At 43.8% G+C, this 19,005-nt stretch overlaps 1 protein-coding gene across 1 annotated transcript in view; it reads left to right on the top strand.

Annotated features, from left to right (window-relative positions):
* Positions 1-17,356, top strand: part of syt9b (synaptotagmin IXb) — a 68,171-nt gene extending 50,815 nt beyond the window's left edge. Inside the window, exons 5-8 of the mRNA XM_015965239.3 lie at positions 3,293-3,413; positions 5,637-5,808; positions 7,678-7,807; positions 13,753-17,356. Of these exons, the coding sequence (XP_015820725.1) occupies positions 3,293-3,413; positions 5,637-5,808; positions 7,678-7,807; positions 13,753-13,830 (501 nt within the window). The 3' untranslated portion in view covers positions 13,831-17,356. The remainder of the gene's footprint in view (positions 1-3,292; positions 3,414-5,636; positions 5,809-7,677; positions 7,808-13,752) is intronic.
* The last annotated feature ends 1,649 nt before the right edge of the window (positions 17,357-19,005 follow it).

Below are 19,005 nucleotides of genomic sequence, written 5' to 3' on the forward strand. Positions count from 1 at the left end.
TCTGCTCTGTCTTCTCGAACCCCAGTGAGTCGTGGAGGATTGCTGCTTCTACCGAGCCAGGATCCTCTGGAGCTTTCTTCCTGTTAAAAGGGAGTTTTCCTCTCCACTGTTGCTACATGCTTGCTTAGTATGAGGATTGCTGTAAAGACTCTGACACTAGTCAGTGACTTGAGACAACCTGCTGGGTTCCTTATATAGGAAACTTTTTACTGATTGGCTTAATGAACTGACCTGTAGTGGGATGTTTACTGTGTGAAGTGCCTTGAGACGACTCTTGTCGTGAATTGGTGTTATATAAATAAACTTGAATCGAACTGAAAAAATTGAATTGAATCATATCGGCTCAGGGTTTCACTGCCTACGATCTGCATCGAGATACGAATTGCGTTGGCCTCAGAGGTGGAGATTGATATTTTTAGTGTTGCTGTCAGCCAATCAGAGGAGAGATGTCCACATATCAGGCGTGTTGTGCCACTCTCGCCACTCTCTCCTGCATCAGACTTGTCTGTGCTGACTCATGCTCTTCTGGGTCTTTCTCGCCGTGAGACCACCGCAAAAGTGCTGATTAATCGAGTTGCTCACACTTTAAAACTTTAAACATTTACAAAATATGACAAGTAATTCATTTGGAATAAAACTCATTTGTCTCCAGCAGCAGCTGAATCTTTTCTCCCCGTGATAATCCTGACAAATGCCCACAGGGCTAATTTCTAATTCTTCACACGTGCAAACTGACTAAAGTATCTGAAAAACCTCGGATCTGTCTTATTATGGCTTCACGAGTGAGAGGACACATAGCTGACGAGTCGTGTGTTTATTATGTAGATGGTATGTAAAGATTGTCCTGAAAAGAGTCATTTCTAATTTAAAATCAATACCAGCCGATAATATCAAACATGTTTAGAAAAAACTTACCGAGGAATGAAAACACCTCGACTTTAGAGTCCTTCAGTGGTTTTAACAACTTTAATTATCTGTTTAATGTAAATTCAAAGCCGTCGTTTTAGACGGGCCTCGTGTTCATTTATTATCAGGTTTAATCAGAGACTAATACATTTTTATTGCTCTAATTATTAAATCCATTATGACTGATTCTTTTTCTCCATGTAGCAGTGGCGGCTCCAGAAACGTTTTCTGCAGGTGATATGAAGGAGCTAGTCTTTTTATTGAGGGTGCTATGAAGGAAGTGGTCATGCGTACCTATTGTTCTCTAAAACACCTTCAACACTAGCAGATACACATGCGTGCACAACACCTCAACACCTGAAACAATCATTAATATACATCATAAACATATGAACAATCGCTGACTTTTCCATGAAATCATAAACACATACAGCCACACAGAAAACCACCTGTACTGTTGCAAGGTTAGCTAACGTTAGCGTTAGCATTTCCAGCGGCAAAACCCTGGACTGCTGCGGCGGTTGAGGGTTGACTCCCTTCATCCAGATCCGTAGGTTTTTGTGGGTCTGAGATCACTTCCAAAGATTCATTCGTTTCTGACTGAACCCGTGGAAATTTTGGCAACAAAAACCGATCCATTTTACCGCTAGCTCTACCTTTCACTCGTTCACAGGTGGAAAATGAGGTCAAAGGTCGTCGTCGTCTTCCTCCGCTTATCCGGGTCCGGGTCGCGGAGGCAGCATCCCAACTAGGGAGCTCCAGACCGTCCTCTCCCCGGCCACCTCCACCAGCTCCTCTGGCAGGACCCCGAGGCGTTCCCGGACCAGATTGGAGATGTAACCTCTCCAACGTGTCCTGGGTCGACCCGGGGGCCTCCTGCCGGCAGGACATGCCCGAAACACCTCCCCAGGGAGGCGTCCAGGAGGCATCCTGACCAGATGCCCAAACCACCTCAACTGGCTCCTTTCGATCCGGAGGAGCAGTGGTTCTACTCCGAGTCCCTCCCGAATGTCCGAGCTCCTCACCCTATCTCTAAGGCTGAGCCCGGCCACCCTACGGAGGAAACTCATTTTGGCCGCTTGTATCCATGATCTCGTTCTTTCAGTCATTACCCAAAGCTCATGACCATAGGTGAGGATTGGGACGTAGATCGACCGGTAAATCGAGAGCCTGGCTTTCTGGCTCAGCTCCCTCTTCACCACGACAGATTGGCTCAGCGTCCGCATCACTGCAGACGCCGAACCAATCCGCCTGTCGATCTCCCGATCCCTCCTACCCTCACTCGTGAACAAGACCCCGAGATACTTAAACTCCTCCACTTGAGGTAGGACCGCTCCCCCGACCCGGACTTGGCAAATCACCCTTTTCCGGTCAAGAACCATGGTCTCAGATTTGGAGGTACTGATCCTCATCAGGTCAAAGGTTAACATCAATTTCCTGTTTTGGTTGAAGTTTTTACTATCTATATGATAATTTACTGATTATTTTGTTTTGTATGTTAAATATTATCACATCCACAAGTTAAATAAAAATTGTAAAAAAAAAAATCTTATATTTGCTTGGGGGTGCTATGACTCTTCCAGGGGTAGCTATAGCGCCCCCCTAGCGCCCCCACTGCCATGTAGAAATCCTTCAAATAATAACAGAGGATGTAAAACTAGAAATCCAGGCTTTATTGTGCCACGGAAACACGTAGCTCACCTTCACACCTTATTTTTAGACGTGTTAATTGGGAAAAGGGCTCCGCACGCGAGTGGCTGTGAAGCAGTTGTGAATGCTCCCGTGGGAACACGGAGTAGTTGAAACGTGACGTCGGATTCAACCGGTTTCAGTAGATTTTTTTGTCGAAAGTGTGACCAGCAGGCAGCAGCTGAAGCTTGAGATCCAAACAAGATAACCATCAGGAATCGATGCAACATCGAATGTAAAAATCACATTTTGAGTCGTGAAGTTGAGAGAGGTGGGTTTAATCATCAGAGTTCTCCCGAGTTTTTCTTGGGCGAGGTGTCTCAGGTGTGATCCGAGCCTCCGGTGCGAACACGTGCCAACGCTCTAACGCCTACAGCTTCTCAAAGACTTCACCTTCACCTCCCTTTCATTCAGTTATAAAACCTGATCACAGAGGAGATTCTTGATTTTTCTAACACGGGTTTTAAATAAGTTTCTCTTGCAGCAGGTCCAGGTTTTGTTGTTGATTCTTTAATGTTTAATTTTTTCATCAGCCAGCCTTCAGACTGAAGACTTCACCTTGTGAATGTAAAAACGACAGCATGCGCCATCCGTGTTTGCGGTGATGACTTTCAGAAGTGAATGAAACTTTCATTTCAGGAGCGTGCGAGAGCAGAATGAGAGGTATTCCTATAAAAAGTCGTCTGTTCCTTTCCAGGACAACGTGGATCTGGGCGAGCTCATGTTCTCGTTGTGTTATCTCCCCACTGCCGGCAGACTCACCATCACTATGATCAAAGCTCGAAACCTCAAAGCCATGGACATCACCGGAGCCTCAGGTGGGTGCTGAACACCTGTCCAGGTGTCTGTTGACGAATCAACAACTCCTGGGTGATTTATTACCGGCAATCCAAAAGAACTGGATTACATTTAGCGATGGGTACAGAATTCGGTACTTTTTAAGGTACCGACCGAATTCCATAGTACCGACCGAGCACCGATTCACGTCATTTGAAACGGTGCCTTGTTTCGGTACCCGTCCTTCATAACGAGAACTTGCCTAGACAGCTGCGAATGCGCAAGAGCGTTATGTCGTTGGTCGCTGCGAGCCAGTTGTAAACAGAGCAGCACGGTAGAAAGAACGCACGCTAAAGCTTGGGTCCACTTCACTAAATGTGATGGGTAACTGGGTGATGATGAAACCAGCGACAACGATCAAAGTGAGACATCCTCATCTTAATCTGCTCCGGTAGGTACATAAAATGTTTATTTATTCATTTATTTTTTAAGAACTTTTATTGAACCTTTGCAAAACAAACAAAAGCGACCACATTTCAAAATTTGTTAGCAGAGTGACATGACAGAGTAGCTCCGAAGTTCGTGTTCATCTCAACTTGCATTTTGTAGATACAATTCAACTTGAAAGAAGTTGATGATGTAAGAAGACAATAAACCAAAAACAAAACAAAAATCAAAACAAAAATAGAACATGAAAGGATACAAGTAAGACAGCATGAAAAAACAAATTACACGTGTATATAAATAAAAAATTTACAAGGGGGAAGTTAAAAAGCAAACAAGGTCTATTGTGTATACCATCCAAAAAGCGGTTAGAGATTAGTGTTCATAATGAAATTATAATGCTTTATAGCATTGGGGGTGGACATTTTACCTAAGGATCTCAACAGCAGTTTAATTTCATTTGAGATTATTCCACGTAGGTGGATTTTTGAGATAACGGCATTTGTGTATGAAAATTTTTGTTAAAATTATGAGATTATTAATTAGAAATTCATTATTTTTATCTTTTAGTATAATGCCAAATAAGATATCTTCAACTGTGAAATTGTTTAAATTTGATTGGAGATCAGCCAATCCTGGAGTGAATTCCACATCATTAAAATTTTATCACATTCATAGAAAAGATGTTTGGTCGATTCATTGTTTTGTTTGCATAAGTAACCTTTTTCCACATTGAACTTAAATCTAGTTTGTATAAAATGGTTAGATGGGTAAATATCATTCAAGGTTTTAAAATGGACTTCTTTATACTTTGGGGGTAAAGACAATTTTAGATAGTTGGTTCTCAAATTTTTAATTTCTTCTTTTGAAAAGTTTTGTGGTAAATAAAATGTTTAAGATAACGTTAGCTTGATATGTTAGCTTCGGTTATTTTCCGTTGCGCTAATGGTGCGTTCGGGTTTTCCTCAGAACTCCAAATTTCCGACTACAAGAACATGAACGCGCTCAAAAGTTTGGCTTCACTTTACTAAATGTGACGGGTGATTGGGTGAAGATGAAACCAGTGATAATGGTCTAAGTGTGAGGCATCATCGTTTTAATCTGCTCCAGCAGCTAAATAAACTGTTTAAGATTACGTTAGCTTGATATGTTAGCTTCCATTGCCACCATTGTTATCAGCTAATGGTGCGTTCGCTTTCTCCTCGGAAATTCTAACTTCCCAGTAGGAAAAATCAAATGAAAAAGGACGGCAAAAGGAATGAAGATACACAGTAAATTTAGTTCACAGTAAAGATGTTTGCTTCAGTTTAATTATCAGCTTATAAAACTACAAGGAAGATGTTAAAATACAAACTGTTGTATGTTATTTATCAAATATGGTTATATATTGAGAAATATATATATTTTATTATAAAAGAGAATTAAATTATTAAACACTCAAAAGTTTCTAAAATTGGTACCGTTAAGTACTGGTATCAATTCCTAGGTACCGGGAATTAGTACCGAATCGATTCAAATGTCAAAGGTACCCATCCCTAACATTAGACTTTTGCTGTGAAGAAGTTGGATATATTTTGAGCTCATCCAGTTTAAGTAAGTTTAAGTTCAGTTTCAGAATTTATTTTCTCAATGTGACGAAACATGAATGCATAAAGGATGTTTTCCACATAAGGCTGATGCTCCTATGCTGGGATAGTATTTGTTACATTAGTAATATAAATGAGTAAAATGGACTGTTCCTGACGTTCCACGTCGTGCACATTTTCTCTCAACCTGACTGGTTTTGAGTTTTTACACCCCACACCACTGTCCATTTTCAGATCCGTACGTGAAAGTGTCTCTTATGTGCGAGGGAAGACGGCTGAAGAAGAGAAAGACTTCAACCAAGCGAAACACCCTCAACCCGGTGTACAACGAAGCCATCGTGTTCGACGTTCCTCCTGAGAACATAGATCAGATCAGCCTGCTCATAGCGGCCATGGACTACGATCGGTTTGTACATTCAGTGTTCTAGTGATTCTTTTACTGAATCAAGTTTGAATGAGTCACTCACCAAAATGAATTGGGTTTTTTTGAGTCACTGAGTTTCCAAGAGTGCAAAAACAAAATCTACGTTTTCCCTTAAACTAGTCGAACTAGTCGCGCTCCTCATTCCAAGTCCTACCGCTAACACGAGTGATGAAAAGGGACACCTATCCATTTTAAACACTGAAATGTATTTTTTATAGTTGTCGGTGGAACTGAGTTCATTTATATTTCTTTAGTCTGCTGATTATCTTGAAAGCAAACAAAGAATAGACTGAGAATCGTTAGATGGCGTCAGACCACCAGAGCTCAGCTCAGGTGAAGGAGCGACTCTTCCACGCTAAAGCCTGGACTTGCTGCTTAACGACAGGTACGCATGTTTAAAATGGCTGCCTTGCATTGACTTTATGCATTGTTTGTGCGTGCCCCTCGAAATTTACGTGACACTTTTGCACGTTGCAATACCGGAGCAACCAGCAGGCAGAGTTGACAAACCGAGCGCGACACACTCGCCATGGTCGCTCCGTCTCTGGCTTAGGGGTCTTTCATGCTGTCATGATCTCAAAATTAGCCAGTTACTGGTCTCTTCTACTGACACCATGTTTGTTTTGGGCGTACCCCACAAACCCGACTCTCTGTCTGGTCCGACTACTCTACTGTGCCCCCCCAGTGGAACCCTCCAGTACCGTCGTGCAGCCTGCTGCCGCCTGCATGTGCCAACGCGAGGTTAATAAACAAGTATGACTCAGGCCCGACAGGCCTGAGCTGAGAGCCGGGAGGAAGGGGTGAGGGTGTTGTTAGCCCTCTGAGTAAAGCTTGGTTTATGCTTGATGCATTCATTTTCCGCGCGGTGATTCGACTCGCGGATGGAACGCGCTTTACAACTCGCAGCGTTTATGGTTCATGCGGCTCGTCTCTGCGGTGAGCCAATATTCTCCCAAACCGTAGGGGGCAGCATGGAGCTCTACGGCATGCATCCAACACTACACCATAGTAGAAGTAGAAATTACTGTTTACAACATGGCATTCCAGCATTTTTTAACAGCGTCCTCGTCTTTTCCGACAGTGCGAGCTATTTCTCTCCAAGGATTATTAACAACATGTTGATCACGGTGATCTTTGAGAGCTGAATCATACAAATGTCTGTATTTACGAACCTCTGCCGTACTGGTTCTTGCTGGTCCGCCATGTTTTTCCGCGTCCGTCCGTCCGCGTGGTTAGAAATTTTCCTAGGTGCGTGGTGTGGAAATTTTGGGCCATGCGAACACGCGGTGGAGGGGCGTGGTTGTTAAAATGACGCAATTTCGCCGCACGGAGCGTCAAGCATAAACCAACCTTAAGGCCAGCAACGGAGGAACTGAGTGATCGTTCATGCCACGACTCAGCACCGGTCCCGGTGTTGTAGCAGTCTCGTTATCCCGGTAGAATTCGTTTCCCCTGCGTCGGGCGCTGGTGTAATGTCAATTTGAGTCCCCCCCCCCCCCCCTCACAAAAAATAAACCTCTCCCTGACACTCACTCTACCCATAACCACTCGGTCACCAAAAATGTATGTTTAGATGTTTATGTTTGTTACAGGGTTATGGTTAGGGTAGTTAGGGTGAGAGTTAGGACACATTTATTTGGAGTGGGTGGGTGGGTGGGTGGGGGGGGGGGGGGGGGCAGATATGGACAAAAGACCGGCACACGCTCCCAACTCAGAGGAGACAAACTTCACCGCGTACAACAACACCGGAGCTAGCTCTCAGGAAGGGAGGGGCTGAGTGACTCAAACGTGAACCACCCGTTACCGGGTAAACTGCAGGAATTCCCAGAGGCTTTTCTTGGTGTGCCGTAGGGTCGGACACAACGAGGTGATCGGGGTGTGCAGGGTGGGCAGCGAGGCTGAGAGTCTGGGTCGAGACCACTGGAGCGAGATGCTGACGTATCCACGGAAACCCATCGCACACTGGCACCCACTGGTAGAGGTAGGAACTCCATATCTAAAATAAATCAACATGATTCTTTTTCTCCAGAGGCATCAAGGAAAATCTTAGATAAGGAGGCTACAGGACATCATGATAAGTAAAGGCGGAGTTCGGGTTTTTAAAAGTCAGTCAGCGTCGCACCTGCAGCAGAACTCAGCTCAAATACTCCACAGAGAACTACAGCGGGGCTCTTTGACCCTCCAATTGGCAGGTGAACCCTTATTAGAGCCTATTTAATCCATACGATTAGGTATGTCTACTTAACATTAAGCATAAACGCTTTACTAAATTCCAGTTTTTTCCCTACGAATCCCTCTGATTTATTATTTGCGTTATATAATAACCCTGAAGGCTCAACGTTGATAAAAGGATGAAATACAAAACTAAACTAGAACTCACAGCCGTGATGTTTCCATGTGAGAGAATGAGCCGAGCGTGGCTGTGTCTGCAGCTCACCGCTCCCCCAGGGGATGGGTCAAATGCGGAGAACAAATTTCGCACACACACCTGTGTGTGTGACAACTAATGGGACTTTAACTTTAGCTTTATTATTCTACTGGATTAGCTGGTTTTACATTGAAAACAGATTTTTTTTTCATAGCTAATTAACCTCCAATGTCAGTTTTCCAAATCCCTTTGGGAATCCATCAAAACAGTGAAGGCAGTTTCACTTCGATGTTTTATACACATTTATCAGCAGCTAAAATCCCGTTATTACAGATGTCTTCCACCCTAGATGTTCTCATGTTTTCCATTTTAATCTACAGATGATTTAAAAAAAGAGGAAACAGACAAAAGCAGCATAACCCTCGTGTATACTTGGCTTGTTTCGGTGTGATTGCTACAACAGAGAGACCGAGGTGGCTACATTCACACAGCTGCTTCTATTTCTGAACTCCCAGCCCACACTCATTAAAAACAGGGAATGCTAAAACAGACGCGGAACCGATTCATGTAAATTCATGTGGACGTGGTTGATGTACCAGCTTTCTGCCGTGGGGGCGAAACGCTAAAACAACACAATCGGGACACCCGTTAGCACATTTAAAGCCTCACCTGAACGTCGTCTAAAGGTTCCCAGGCCTGATTTGCATTTCTCCCTCCGTAACGATGAGCACCTCGACATGTCAGCCTGAAGACTATTGGATCTGGTCCTCATGAGGTCTGTTGACGTAAAACCTCTCCAGACATCATCACCTTTTTTCTTGAACCACATGAGGTCTGGTGGGGCTCGTTATAAGAGGAGAATCTCTAATGAAGATTGTTTTATTTTTATCCTCTATAACAAAATTATGTTTCCACCTGAAACAAGGCCAAGTGGTGCATAATGAGCATAATCTATTCAGATTATTCCACCTTTCGTATGAACGACGTGTTAGCAAAGGGATGCTAGTGGTTAACACTGTTGACTCCGTCTGTCGCCGGGCAGGTTTGAGTGAAGCAGTCAGAAGATGGACATTCAACATGGCCACCAGCTAAGCAACCCAGAATTCTAGATATTGAGCTAAACTCTAATGGTCTAGCGGCTGGAGGTCTTTCAAACACACACTCAGAATGCTATTGGAAAACCTTGCCAGGTTATTTTCACTATATGATGTAACAGAATGAAATGACTGTTTTCCACCAAAAGCCATTCTTCCCCTCTCCTCTGACACAGGACTAGTCTGCATGAGTTATGGCCTCAAGGTCTCATGCATTTGCTTCTAAACTGCTTCTTTCCAGCTCAAGAGAAGAATGAAGAAAGGACTCTCTCCTTTTAATAAATCAAAGAACTCTATTTTAATAGAGCTAATCAAACAAAGTGTTAGTCAATAAATAAGATGTGACCAATCTGTGAAATCTAAATATTAATTACTTTATTATAATCCTATAGAATATAATAAGTAATATGACTTTAAATGTTTCCACTAGGACTGATCTCACGCAGCGCTAAGACATGACACATTGCTTTACTGATCCAATCAGAATCTGACAGATCTGACGGAGGCGTGGTTTTGGTGGTGTTCGGTAAATCTGTCATCTTTTCATTCGACCATAAACCAAAACATCCAAAGTATAAAACTATTCCCACGTCATCTTTAACGCCAGTTCAAAGCGTTCTAGAGAGGTTGTCGGAGTGGCCAATCTGTAACTTTCCTCTTCAGCCGAAAGAACCGACGACAAGCTGGATAAAATCTGTTGCTGTTCCAACTGCTGCAACGGTTCCTTTCAGAATAAAAGCTGAACCATCATGACCCCATTTTGGGTCTTGTTAGATGCCAACAAACTGTCGTGACCCGGAAGTATCTCAAGACGGGTGGTCAGCTGCCGTGGCTGTTTCTACAGGCTTCGGCTCCATAAAGTTCAAGCTGGACCTCTACACCTCCTGATCTAACGGGGACTTCCGCTAAGGGTACGTAGACCGACAGAATGGCGTAGAATGTGTTTATGAATCTCCTAACCAAAGCTTAACGTGAAGACATCACCTTCACTTCCCACCAGAACTAATCACTTCTTCGGATTTGCTGGTTCTGAGCAACATTCCACATCACACCATTCTCCGTCTCATTCACCTTAGTTACACCATACATTTAGTGTTAAAGTTAGTCTAGTTTTAATTTGTTTAGTAATAAATCTTTAAACTTTTAAAACTTGACTCTCTCTTCTGTTGTCTCTGAGTGAATACGAGGTTGTTACATAATCCCTGTAATAAAAAGTTCCAATCTTCTGGTTAAACAGCACCCGCAGATCCATGAGGTTGATTTCGTATTTACTATGGAATCTTACGTCTTATGGCTCATTAAATAACATGTAATTTAAATCATTACAATGACTAAGAAGGAACAATTTTTGACACAACACCGGCCTCTCTCATCCCCTAGGGTGCGCCATTTCTCCAGTCATGACTCATTTGGCATGCTTCTGCCAGAACCGGAAACCCACGATGCCAGAAGACACGAGATAGCGCTAAACACCAGTCACCGTTTTTTAGGTCCAAACATCGTTTGTTGTCCATGACGTCAAATGGAGTTTTTCCTTTTGGGACTCTGGTAGTTTGTCCTGCAGTGGAAGTGGTAGCAGCCGGCTGTTTCTCCCTCTCTGATGGTATTGAGCAGATAACCTCTCTCACGGAAGGTGTTCTGTTGCTCAACACGTGAGTGTGTGATGAGTGGAGGACCCAGGGCAGTGCGGCGGTTCAATGAGACCAACCCGATGGTCCGATAGTTTCAGAACCACTTCATTCATTTGATTTCCATTGTGTGTATTTTTTATTTCCACAATATATTCATAGCAGCACTCTGTTAGAATGTAATCCGCTCAACGTCAAGCTGCGCCCGAGCCTGTTGATAATCTATTGATCTAAATCAGGTGTGTTGGAGCAGAGAAACACCTAAAACATGCAGGATGGTGGCCTTCCAGGACTGAATATCATTTCAGGGAAACGGACTGAAACTGAAAGCGTTGTTCCTTTGGGTGTTTGTTACTTCTGACAGGACGTTTATAAGGAGTCGACATGCTGTTGAACCCTTTTTCATCCTCAACTGTCAAAAAACACGATCGTTTGGATTCACTAAATCCCGAAACCCGATTTCCACCCACGTTCCCAACAATATCAGCGTTCTAGTGAACGCCACATCAAGCATCATGAGGTTAGTGACCCAATCACTTTATTGAGCATACAGAGGACTATGTTATAGTCGTGAGGAGCGCTCACCGATGCTCACCCCTAATGTGGGTCTGTGAAACCAGAAGAACTTCCTCTCTGCAGCCTTTAGCAGCAGCTTCAGACTGCAGCACAGCCCGAGATCCCAGCTAATGGCTCATTTGTGTAGTTTTAAAGAATCTATGCAAACTCCCTGAGGGAGTGCTGCTGGATCCCCCTGAGTGAGTCCGTTCGGATGCTGAGGCAAACACAGACAGCTGAAAGCTCCAGTTGCCTCCACTTTGTCACATGAATGAGTTGCTGAATAACAAGAGACACTCTGCTGGGACTGCTGGTTCAAAGACAGCTCGGTGTCTCACTTTTGGGTCTCACTGGATCAGCTCGGGGTAGATGCTCCACTGGGGGTGTTCCTCACCGTCAGCCTGCTGCTGGGCGGGTTATAATCGCTGATCAAACAGGATCACATCAAAATCTACAGCAGCCTGAGGTGATTTATCTGCAGTATACTGATATATTGTTATATTATATTTGATTAGACTAGAAAACTTATCATTTGAAAGTTTGATAAAGCATCTATTCCTCTAAACTATTTGATGCTGGAAGAACAAACCGAAGAAACCTGGAGGGCAATAGCAGATCAGCACCACGGACAACTCCCGTGACCCACGATGTTTTTAGATTTTTGCTCACTAAGTGAAGGAAATATGGAAAAATCAAGTGAAAGCATCTTTGCAGAAGAGTAAACAAGCTCTATACATCATACTGGATATACAGCTACTGGATTATATCCTGGTGACTCTCAGACCTTAGGGTTAGGGTCACCCAGTCCACTAAACAAGTTTGTCACATTCATCTCCTTTAAGCTGTGCCCGGGTGATTTTCCTGTCCTTTATGCCTGACTGTCACTGGTAGTCCCAGTCCAGCCATGGTACTGGGGTTCTTTGATGCCCTCACGGGGGCTTTCAAACAGTACTTTGGCTTCAGTTGTGAATCAAGTTGTTGTTGGAGATCCTACAAGGGGCAAAAACCACTTCAGAGACACTTTTGAGAATTTTGGAGTTCCTTATGAACCCCAGCTACAGCTTGGTGGAGCTTCTGCCCAACATGGAGGAGTTCAATAATGGCTAGCAGATCCTAGGAGTCATGTGAAGAAAAAGCAATAAGGTCATTTTAACAATCAATCCATGCTCTAACTCTCATGAATGATGGGTTATGCTAAGGATAGAATGACTACACTTCCACATCCAGGAGCAGACTGAGGTGGTTTGAGCATCCGGTACCTTCTGGATTCTCTCTAGGGGAGATGTTCTTTAGTAGCCTAGCAGTGTTGCCAGATCCAAAATCCCACAATATCGTACAGAGAGGCCTAAATTATCGTTTTTCAGTACAAATTATCATACATTATAAATTTGATAATAACGTTCTATAAACGACTTCTCACTCCAATATAATATAACAAAGAAGGTATTTTATATAACCTTACAGTTTCGCGCGAGAGTAGGCCCTATCGATGTGATTGGGCTATTTATTGCACAGATCCAGAGTCAGTTTTTGTAATAGACACAATAGCATAAACCTGTAAGCACTGAGGTGAAATCTGACTTCAGAACAGTTTAAAATTATGTGATTGACTTGGGAAAGCCACAGCAAAAAACTGTGTTACTAGATGCAATATGAAATTATCGTACATTTGAGGATTTTTGAAACTATTGATCGTACATCGTACAGAGCCCAAAATTATGGTACAAATATGATAATTATTGTACATCTGGCAACACTGTAGCCTAGTAAACTAGACCAAATTCTTGCTTTGCAAAGTTCGGTCTAGGCATGCTCCATTGGAACCTCAGCAGCTCCTACCAGGACTCTGGCTGGCCAATCACAGCTCTCTAGAGGGGTTTCAAACACATAAAGAGCTGTGATTGGTCCATAATGGTGGGCCAATCATAGTGCTCTATCTGCTTAGTGAACAAATCAGAGCTTTATCCGCTTTGTGGGCCAATCAGGGCCCTCTATATGCCTGGTGGGTGGGATGATGCAGGTGAAACAAGAGTGTGTCACATTCATTGTCCAGTGGAATGCGGAGATCATTTGAAAGACAACGGTAGAACCCGCCCCACAACCGAGAGCCGTCAATGGAGCGTGGCCAGACTAAATAATACAGGCTAGTTCTTTATTGGATGATGCTCTGAGACGACTGTGCTTCACGATCAATGAGATTTATCCTGAAAGAAATGACAAATGTTTACAGAGTAAACTTTGAGCTCAAACTTGTGACCATCCCTCTCTTTCTGTGCTCCAGTGGGTGGGACAGGGAGCGACAGTGACAGGAATCCAAGGAGGATCCACCAATTCCCTGAAGACACCGCCGTCACCTTGATCACAGGCGCCAGCGCTCTCACGTGGAGACGCCAGACGACGGGCCTCAGGGTAGTGACATGCTGGGTGGTAAATCACCCGATCCAGATGTGAAACTAACATCAGCTGGAGGTCGTCGTTGGATTAAAGCAGATTTTAGCTTGTTGAGCTGCTGAGAATCTACTCCTACATCCTTTTGTGTCTTTGCAACTAAAACCCGAGTCAACATTCCATTTGAACACCACAATGGTCTTATCTGTGAGATTATTCAGTTACTGACCGTATTAATCAGATGAAATTACTAGTAAGTTGAGTGCTTTGTCCTTGTTTCCCTTTAGTTTTTTGAAGGTTTTGTGGACCAAAATCCGATATTTTTGAGCAAAAGTGTAGCGCTTAAGTTTGTGTGAATGGTTTCTTACAGGCCAGCGGAGACATGAAGGAGTTGTTTCTGATTAAATCAACAACGTTTCAGATCTTTCGTACGTTTGTTTAACAGCTGTGTTGAGCGGTCCAAGTTTTCCAATGCTCAGTTTGTCGTTTGTACTTGGTGGAGCAGAGAGATCAACCCTTTGGTTTGACCTTCTAGCACGGATGTTTTTTCTGTGAAGAAGAATGTTAATTCCCATGAGAACGTGTAGAACAGCAACACCGTGTTTTATTTAGCGCATGTTTAACTGTAATACTTTAACAAGGTATGGTCAGACAAAAGAGCACGAGCCGTCATCAGCGGGTCACGTTTGAGTGGAACGTAGTAGGGTTAAGCCGGGCGGACACTGTGCGACTTTTTCACTCGTAGCGCTCAGCTTCAGCTCAAACTGTACGACTTCCTCGCAGGGCAGATCTCACGAGTCGTGTGCTCACACTGCACGTCTGGTAGCAACACGTCAGCCCTAAAAATATGCTAAAAATACCAGTTTTTACTCAACACGTCAGACTTTTTTGTCTTGTCTTGCCTGTTGTCTTTCGGGAGTGCTGCAGGGGGACACACAAGGATTTATGGGGGTTGGATGAGGAAAACGAAATAAAGAAAGTAAATCTGTGTTTTTTATGATCAGTTTAATTTGACATGAACACGACAAACACGCTTTCTTGACAATCTTTGTGATTAAAAAAAGTGTAGAAACAAAAACGAACGTGTGTCATTAGGGAAATAGCGGGGAGCGGCGTTGATGCAGGATTGCGCATGCGCCGTGAGCGGTTCTGGTACTTTTTGGGTCGCAGCGCCGCATCAACAGTGCGATACCCTCACGAGGGACGAGCGAAATATTAAACACGCCAGAAGTCCGTGCGACCTCACGACTGCTGATCGGCAGCTGGTCACGTGGTGTTAATCGCCTCTCGTAGCCCCCTGTACACTACACGACCGCTCGGCGCAAAACTCGCCCCGATGTTGTGGATTCTCGCACGAGTGGAAAATCGGCTCAAAAAAGTGAAAAAGTTGCACAGTGTACGCCCGGCTTTAGGGTTTGACTCCCACCTAAAATTTTTGTTTTTAAAATGAGATGTTTAATGTTGGTATAAATCAGTATTATTTCATTACTATAATAATTACAAGAGTAATAAAACAAATAGTCATGTCTTTCCACCTGTAGATGCTCCATCAGAAGGGCTAGACATGTCTGATGAAGGTACTCATCATAATACCTGGAATCTTTAATAATCTACTAACAACAACTCATTACAAGGATTATGAAAGTACTCTTAAAATCACAGTTTTAGTCAAAATAAACTTTTAATGTCTGACGCAAATAATAATGTTTGGAAAATAACTTAATTAAATTGGTTTCTGCCACCTGTAGTACTTAGATCATCCACCAGAGGGCAGAATATGCATCAGAAATGTACTAATCCTACTGAAGGGTTAGAGCTATGAAGCCTAAATGTCACCTAACGTAGCAAACATGAGGCACTACAGGGTTAAGGCTGGGGTGGGTTACGGTTGCTGGAAGGCGCTGAAAGCTCGACCAGGGAAAGTCAGTTCAGCCAAAATGACTCAACTTTTCTCCAAGTAGAAGTCAGTCGAGGAATCTGTAACCTTGACACTTGTTTTGGTTGCTCCCTCGCAAACCTTCGGCTTCCTTTTCTTCTTCGTTGGTGTGCTCAGCGGACTGAGGTGCGTCATCCATCGATTGACAGCTCCGTCTTGTGGATACAACACTCTAACCCCGGCTTTCCACTGGAGCCGTCAGCAGCACGTCATAGCTGCTGATAGGAACCGCTGTGGTCAACAGAACCTTTTCCACCGGAGCCGTCAGCGGCGCGAGTCGGCCGCGTCTCAGGAGCAGCATGTCGCGGCCCTTACGCGCCGGTTCTATTTTCTACGCGCGACGCCTCTGAAACGGGTCAAGTTCGACATTTTTGGGGAAGGAAAGACAGGAAATCGGACGTGGAAATGGAGCAAAGCTCCCGAGATTTTCAGAATAAAGAACGTACTGCCTTCCGGTTGCTTTACTTTTAAAAAACGTTACTAACTGTGCGTCCCCGTGAGAAGTTATCACCTAGCTAGCGGTCTCCTTTGTTTTTCAGGTCCGTATTGGCGATTATAAAACGGACAGAACATAAAACACAAACCATGTTGTAGTTTTCTCCTGCTTGTTGTTGCGTTTACTGACGAAGTCGCTCGTGTGACTTCGTGCTCTGTCGGTGACAGCTGCTCCCCTGCTGCTTCGCGACTCGTGGGAAGGGCCAAGCAGCAGCTTACGCGAGCAAGACGTGCTGCTGACGGCTCCCGTGGAAACCCGGGGTAAGATGACGTAAATCCGTTTTTCTGTAGAGGCCGGGGGAGGGACTTGGAGCAACTAGAAATGATGAAAGATGACCTACTTTATACCACAGGGGGTCAAATTTAAACATTTAAACAATGTACCAAAATAAATAAGTTGCAATAAAAAACACTTTATAAAAATAGTTTGTTGGGTAATTTTATCAATCCAGGATTACCTTAGGGAAAGGATTTTACCACACGCTGTAAACAGAGGGATTGTGTTGTAACAAACATCTTGGCAGTGAAGAAAACCCACCTACTACCAAAAAGCCGCCTAGCTCCACCTAACCATCTCACTACAGCCGAGGCTCCTCCGTCTCCCTCAGGGAACATCTCATCTGAGACGATCCTTTTGTAGGACTTCTTCTGCAGAGCTCCTGGAGGACAAGGAGCTTTAAAAAAAACTTGAAATTATAACAGTTAAATGAAACTCTGCTGTCTGACGTGAGCTGTGTTTAACGAGCCGTTGTGATAGTCGCTAAACCGCCCCGGTAGAAGAGTTTGAAGCTGTAATGACTCCGTTTTCTTTCATTGGGACCATGCCCTGTGATTTATTTTTACTTTGAATGAATCAATGTTTTTTGAATTGTACATTAATATCAGTATCATGTCTTTGTACCGAACACCATCACTAATGTGCATGCCTCATTTTGAAGGTTTAGTTCCTGTTTTCTGTGGGTTACTAACCGTGATGAAAACGAGACGTCTAATGAACTAAAGCAGACCGTGTCAAATGTTCTTTCAGATGGTATTAATAAATATTTCCATAAATAGCAGTGACTGATTTGTAGCACGTGTGAAATTCAGAGAGAAAATGCGTCGGCGAGATTGAATGAGATTGTTGCTCGTGTGCAACACAGCATCACACCTCGACTGTGAGGCCCGGAGTGGATGGCTGTAACCGACACAAACGTGCAGGCTTGGGACTCTCAGACACGTTCATAAAAGCTAAAAATAGGATGACGGATTTGGGCTTGAAGGCTTTGAAAGATGTAAGCTGAAACCCAAAGCTCTTGATTTAGTGCAGGTGTGGGGAACCCTGGTCCTCGAGGGCCGGTGTCCTGCACGTCTTTGCTCCAACACGTCTGATTCAGTGGTTGAGTCACCTGTTCAGCAGCTCATCAGGCTCTGCAGAAGCTTGTTAATCACCTGCTGATTGAAATCGGGTGTGATGATGCAGGGTTGAAACAAAATGTGCTGGATAGCGGCCCTCGATGGACCAGGGTTCCCCAGCCCTGATTTAGTGCACCATCTAGCATCAAATGTGGTCCTAGTATTAGAGTTAAAGGGGACATGTGACTATTTACCCAGGTTATAAAAGCTTTATGTTCGATATCTTAATCAAGTTGTTTAAATCTAAATCCCTCTAATGTAAAACGATTTTAACAGTTTTTTGACAGTTTCAATACTTTCCAGAATGAGCCGTTTCATGGCACTGTCACTTTAACAAAACAAGCTGAAACTGGCCACGCCCACCCATCCCTGCTCAGGCTGCTACTGACCCTTTGCACGTGACGTCACGTTACTCATGTGACCGCCTCCTTCGCCATGATGGACGGCAAAAAGACCGTTTACACTCGTAGAAACTCCAGTGAAGCTAGTCAAAACAAGCCAGTTTGTAGCCGTTTATCGTTTTTATTTAGTTGATTTGACAGTAAAATGGTTTTAGCTTGCTGCGTGGTCGGCTGCACTAACAGACAAGGACGTAAACTCAACTCGTTTTTTCTTCTTAATAACTTTGATGGAGACTGAGGACGGAGATGAACCGCAGCGATCAGTCAATCGAGCTGACTAGCAGCCCTCAGATTTGCAGCGAACGTGTTTTTACCGGGTAAGATTATCGTTCATTTATTTCACGAGGAAAACGGGGACAGGGATAAATGCGATGTGTTTATACTAGTTACTGATTATCCTGATGGATGGGTATTTCACCACGGAGGCTGCGCTCCGTCCACTGTTGTGTAAAGCGAGACAATTATTAATATTAAAGGTCCGATGTATGACTACGTGTGTTAAAATTACGTTATTTATTTATATGAGTGTCGGCGTTCAGAGATCTTCTCATTCCGGTGTGAGAGCAGCAGCTGAACCCGGTAACACCACCAGCAACAGAAGCTGGTGGGGATCCGGACTTTTTAACAATCAGCTTTGGTGTAAAGTGAAACGCTGTTTATAACATAGTTATAAATCCAGAGGGGTGAATTTAGGCAACATGTTTACATCGGTGAACAGCTGCAGAGAGAACGTAAGCTAATGTTGGTAAGCTAGTTAGCATACCGCTCTCTATGAGCCCCCGCTAGATGCGCTACTTCTTCTGATAACTGAACTGGGCATGAACTAGTTGAAGGAATTCTGGAGGAGTTTTGTTTTTGTTTTGATCGCAAAAACAATTTCAGGCTCTACTTTTCCCTTTGTTTAGTACTCGTGTCGCTC

The sequence above is a fragment of the Nothobranchius furzeri genome, chromosome 4 (genome assembly GCF_043380555.1).
Source record: "Nothobranchius furzeri strain GRZ-AD chromosome 4, NfurGRZ-RIMD1, whole genome shotgun sequence".
Classification (NCBI taxonomy): domain Eukaryota; kingdom Metazoa; phylum Chordata; class Actinopteri; order Cyprinodontiformes; family Nothobranchiidae; genus Nothobranchius; species Nothobranchius furzeri.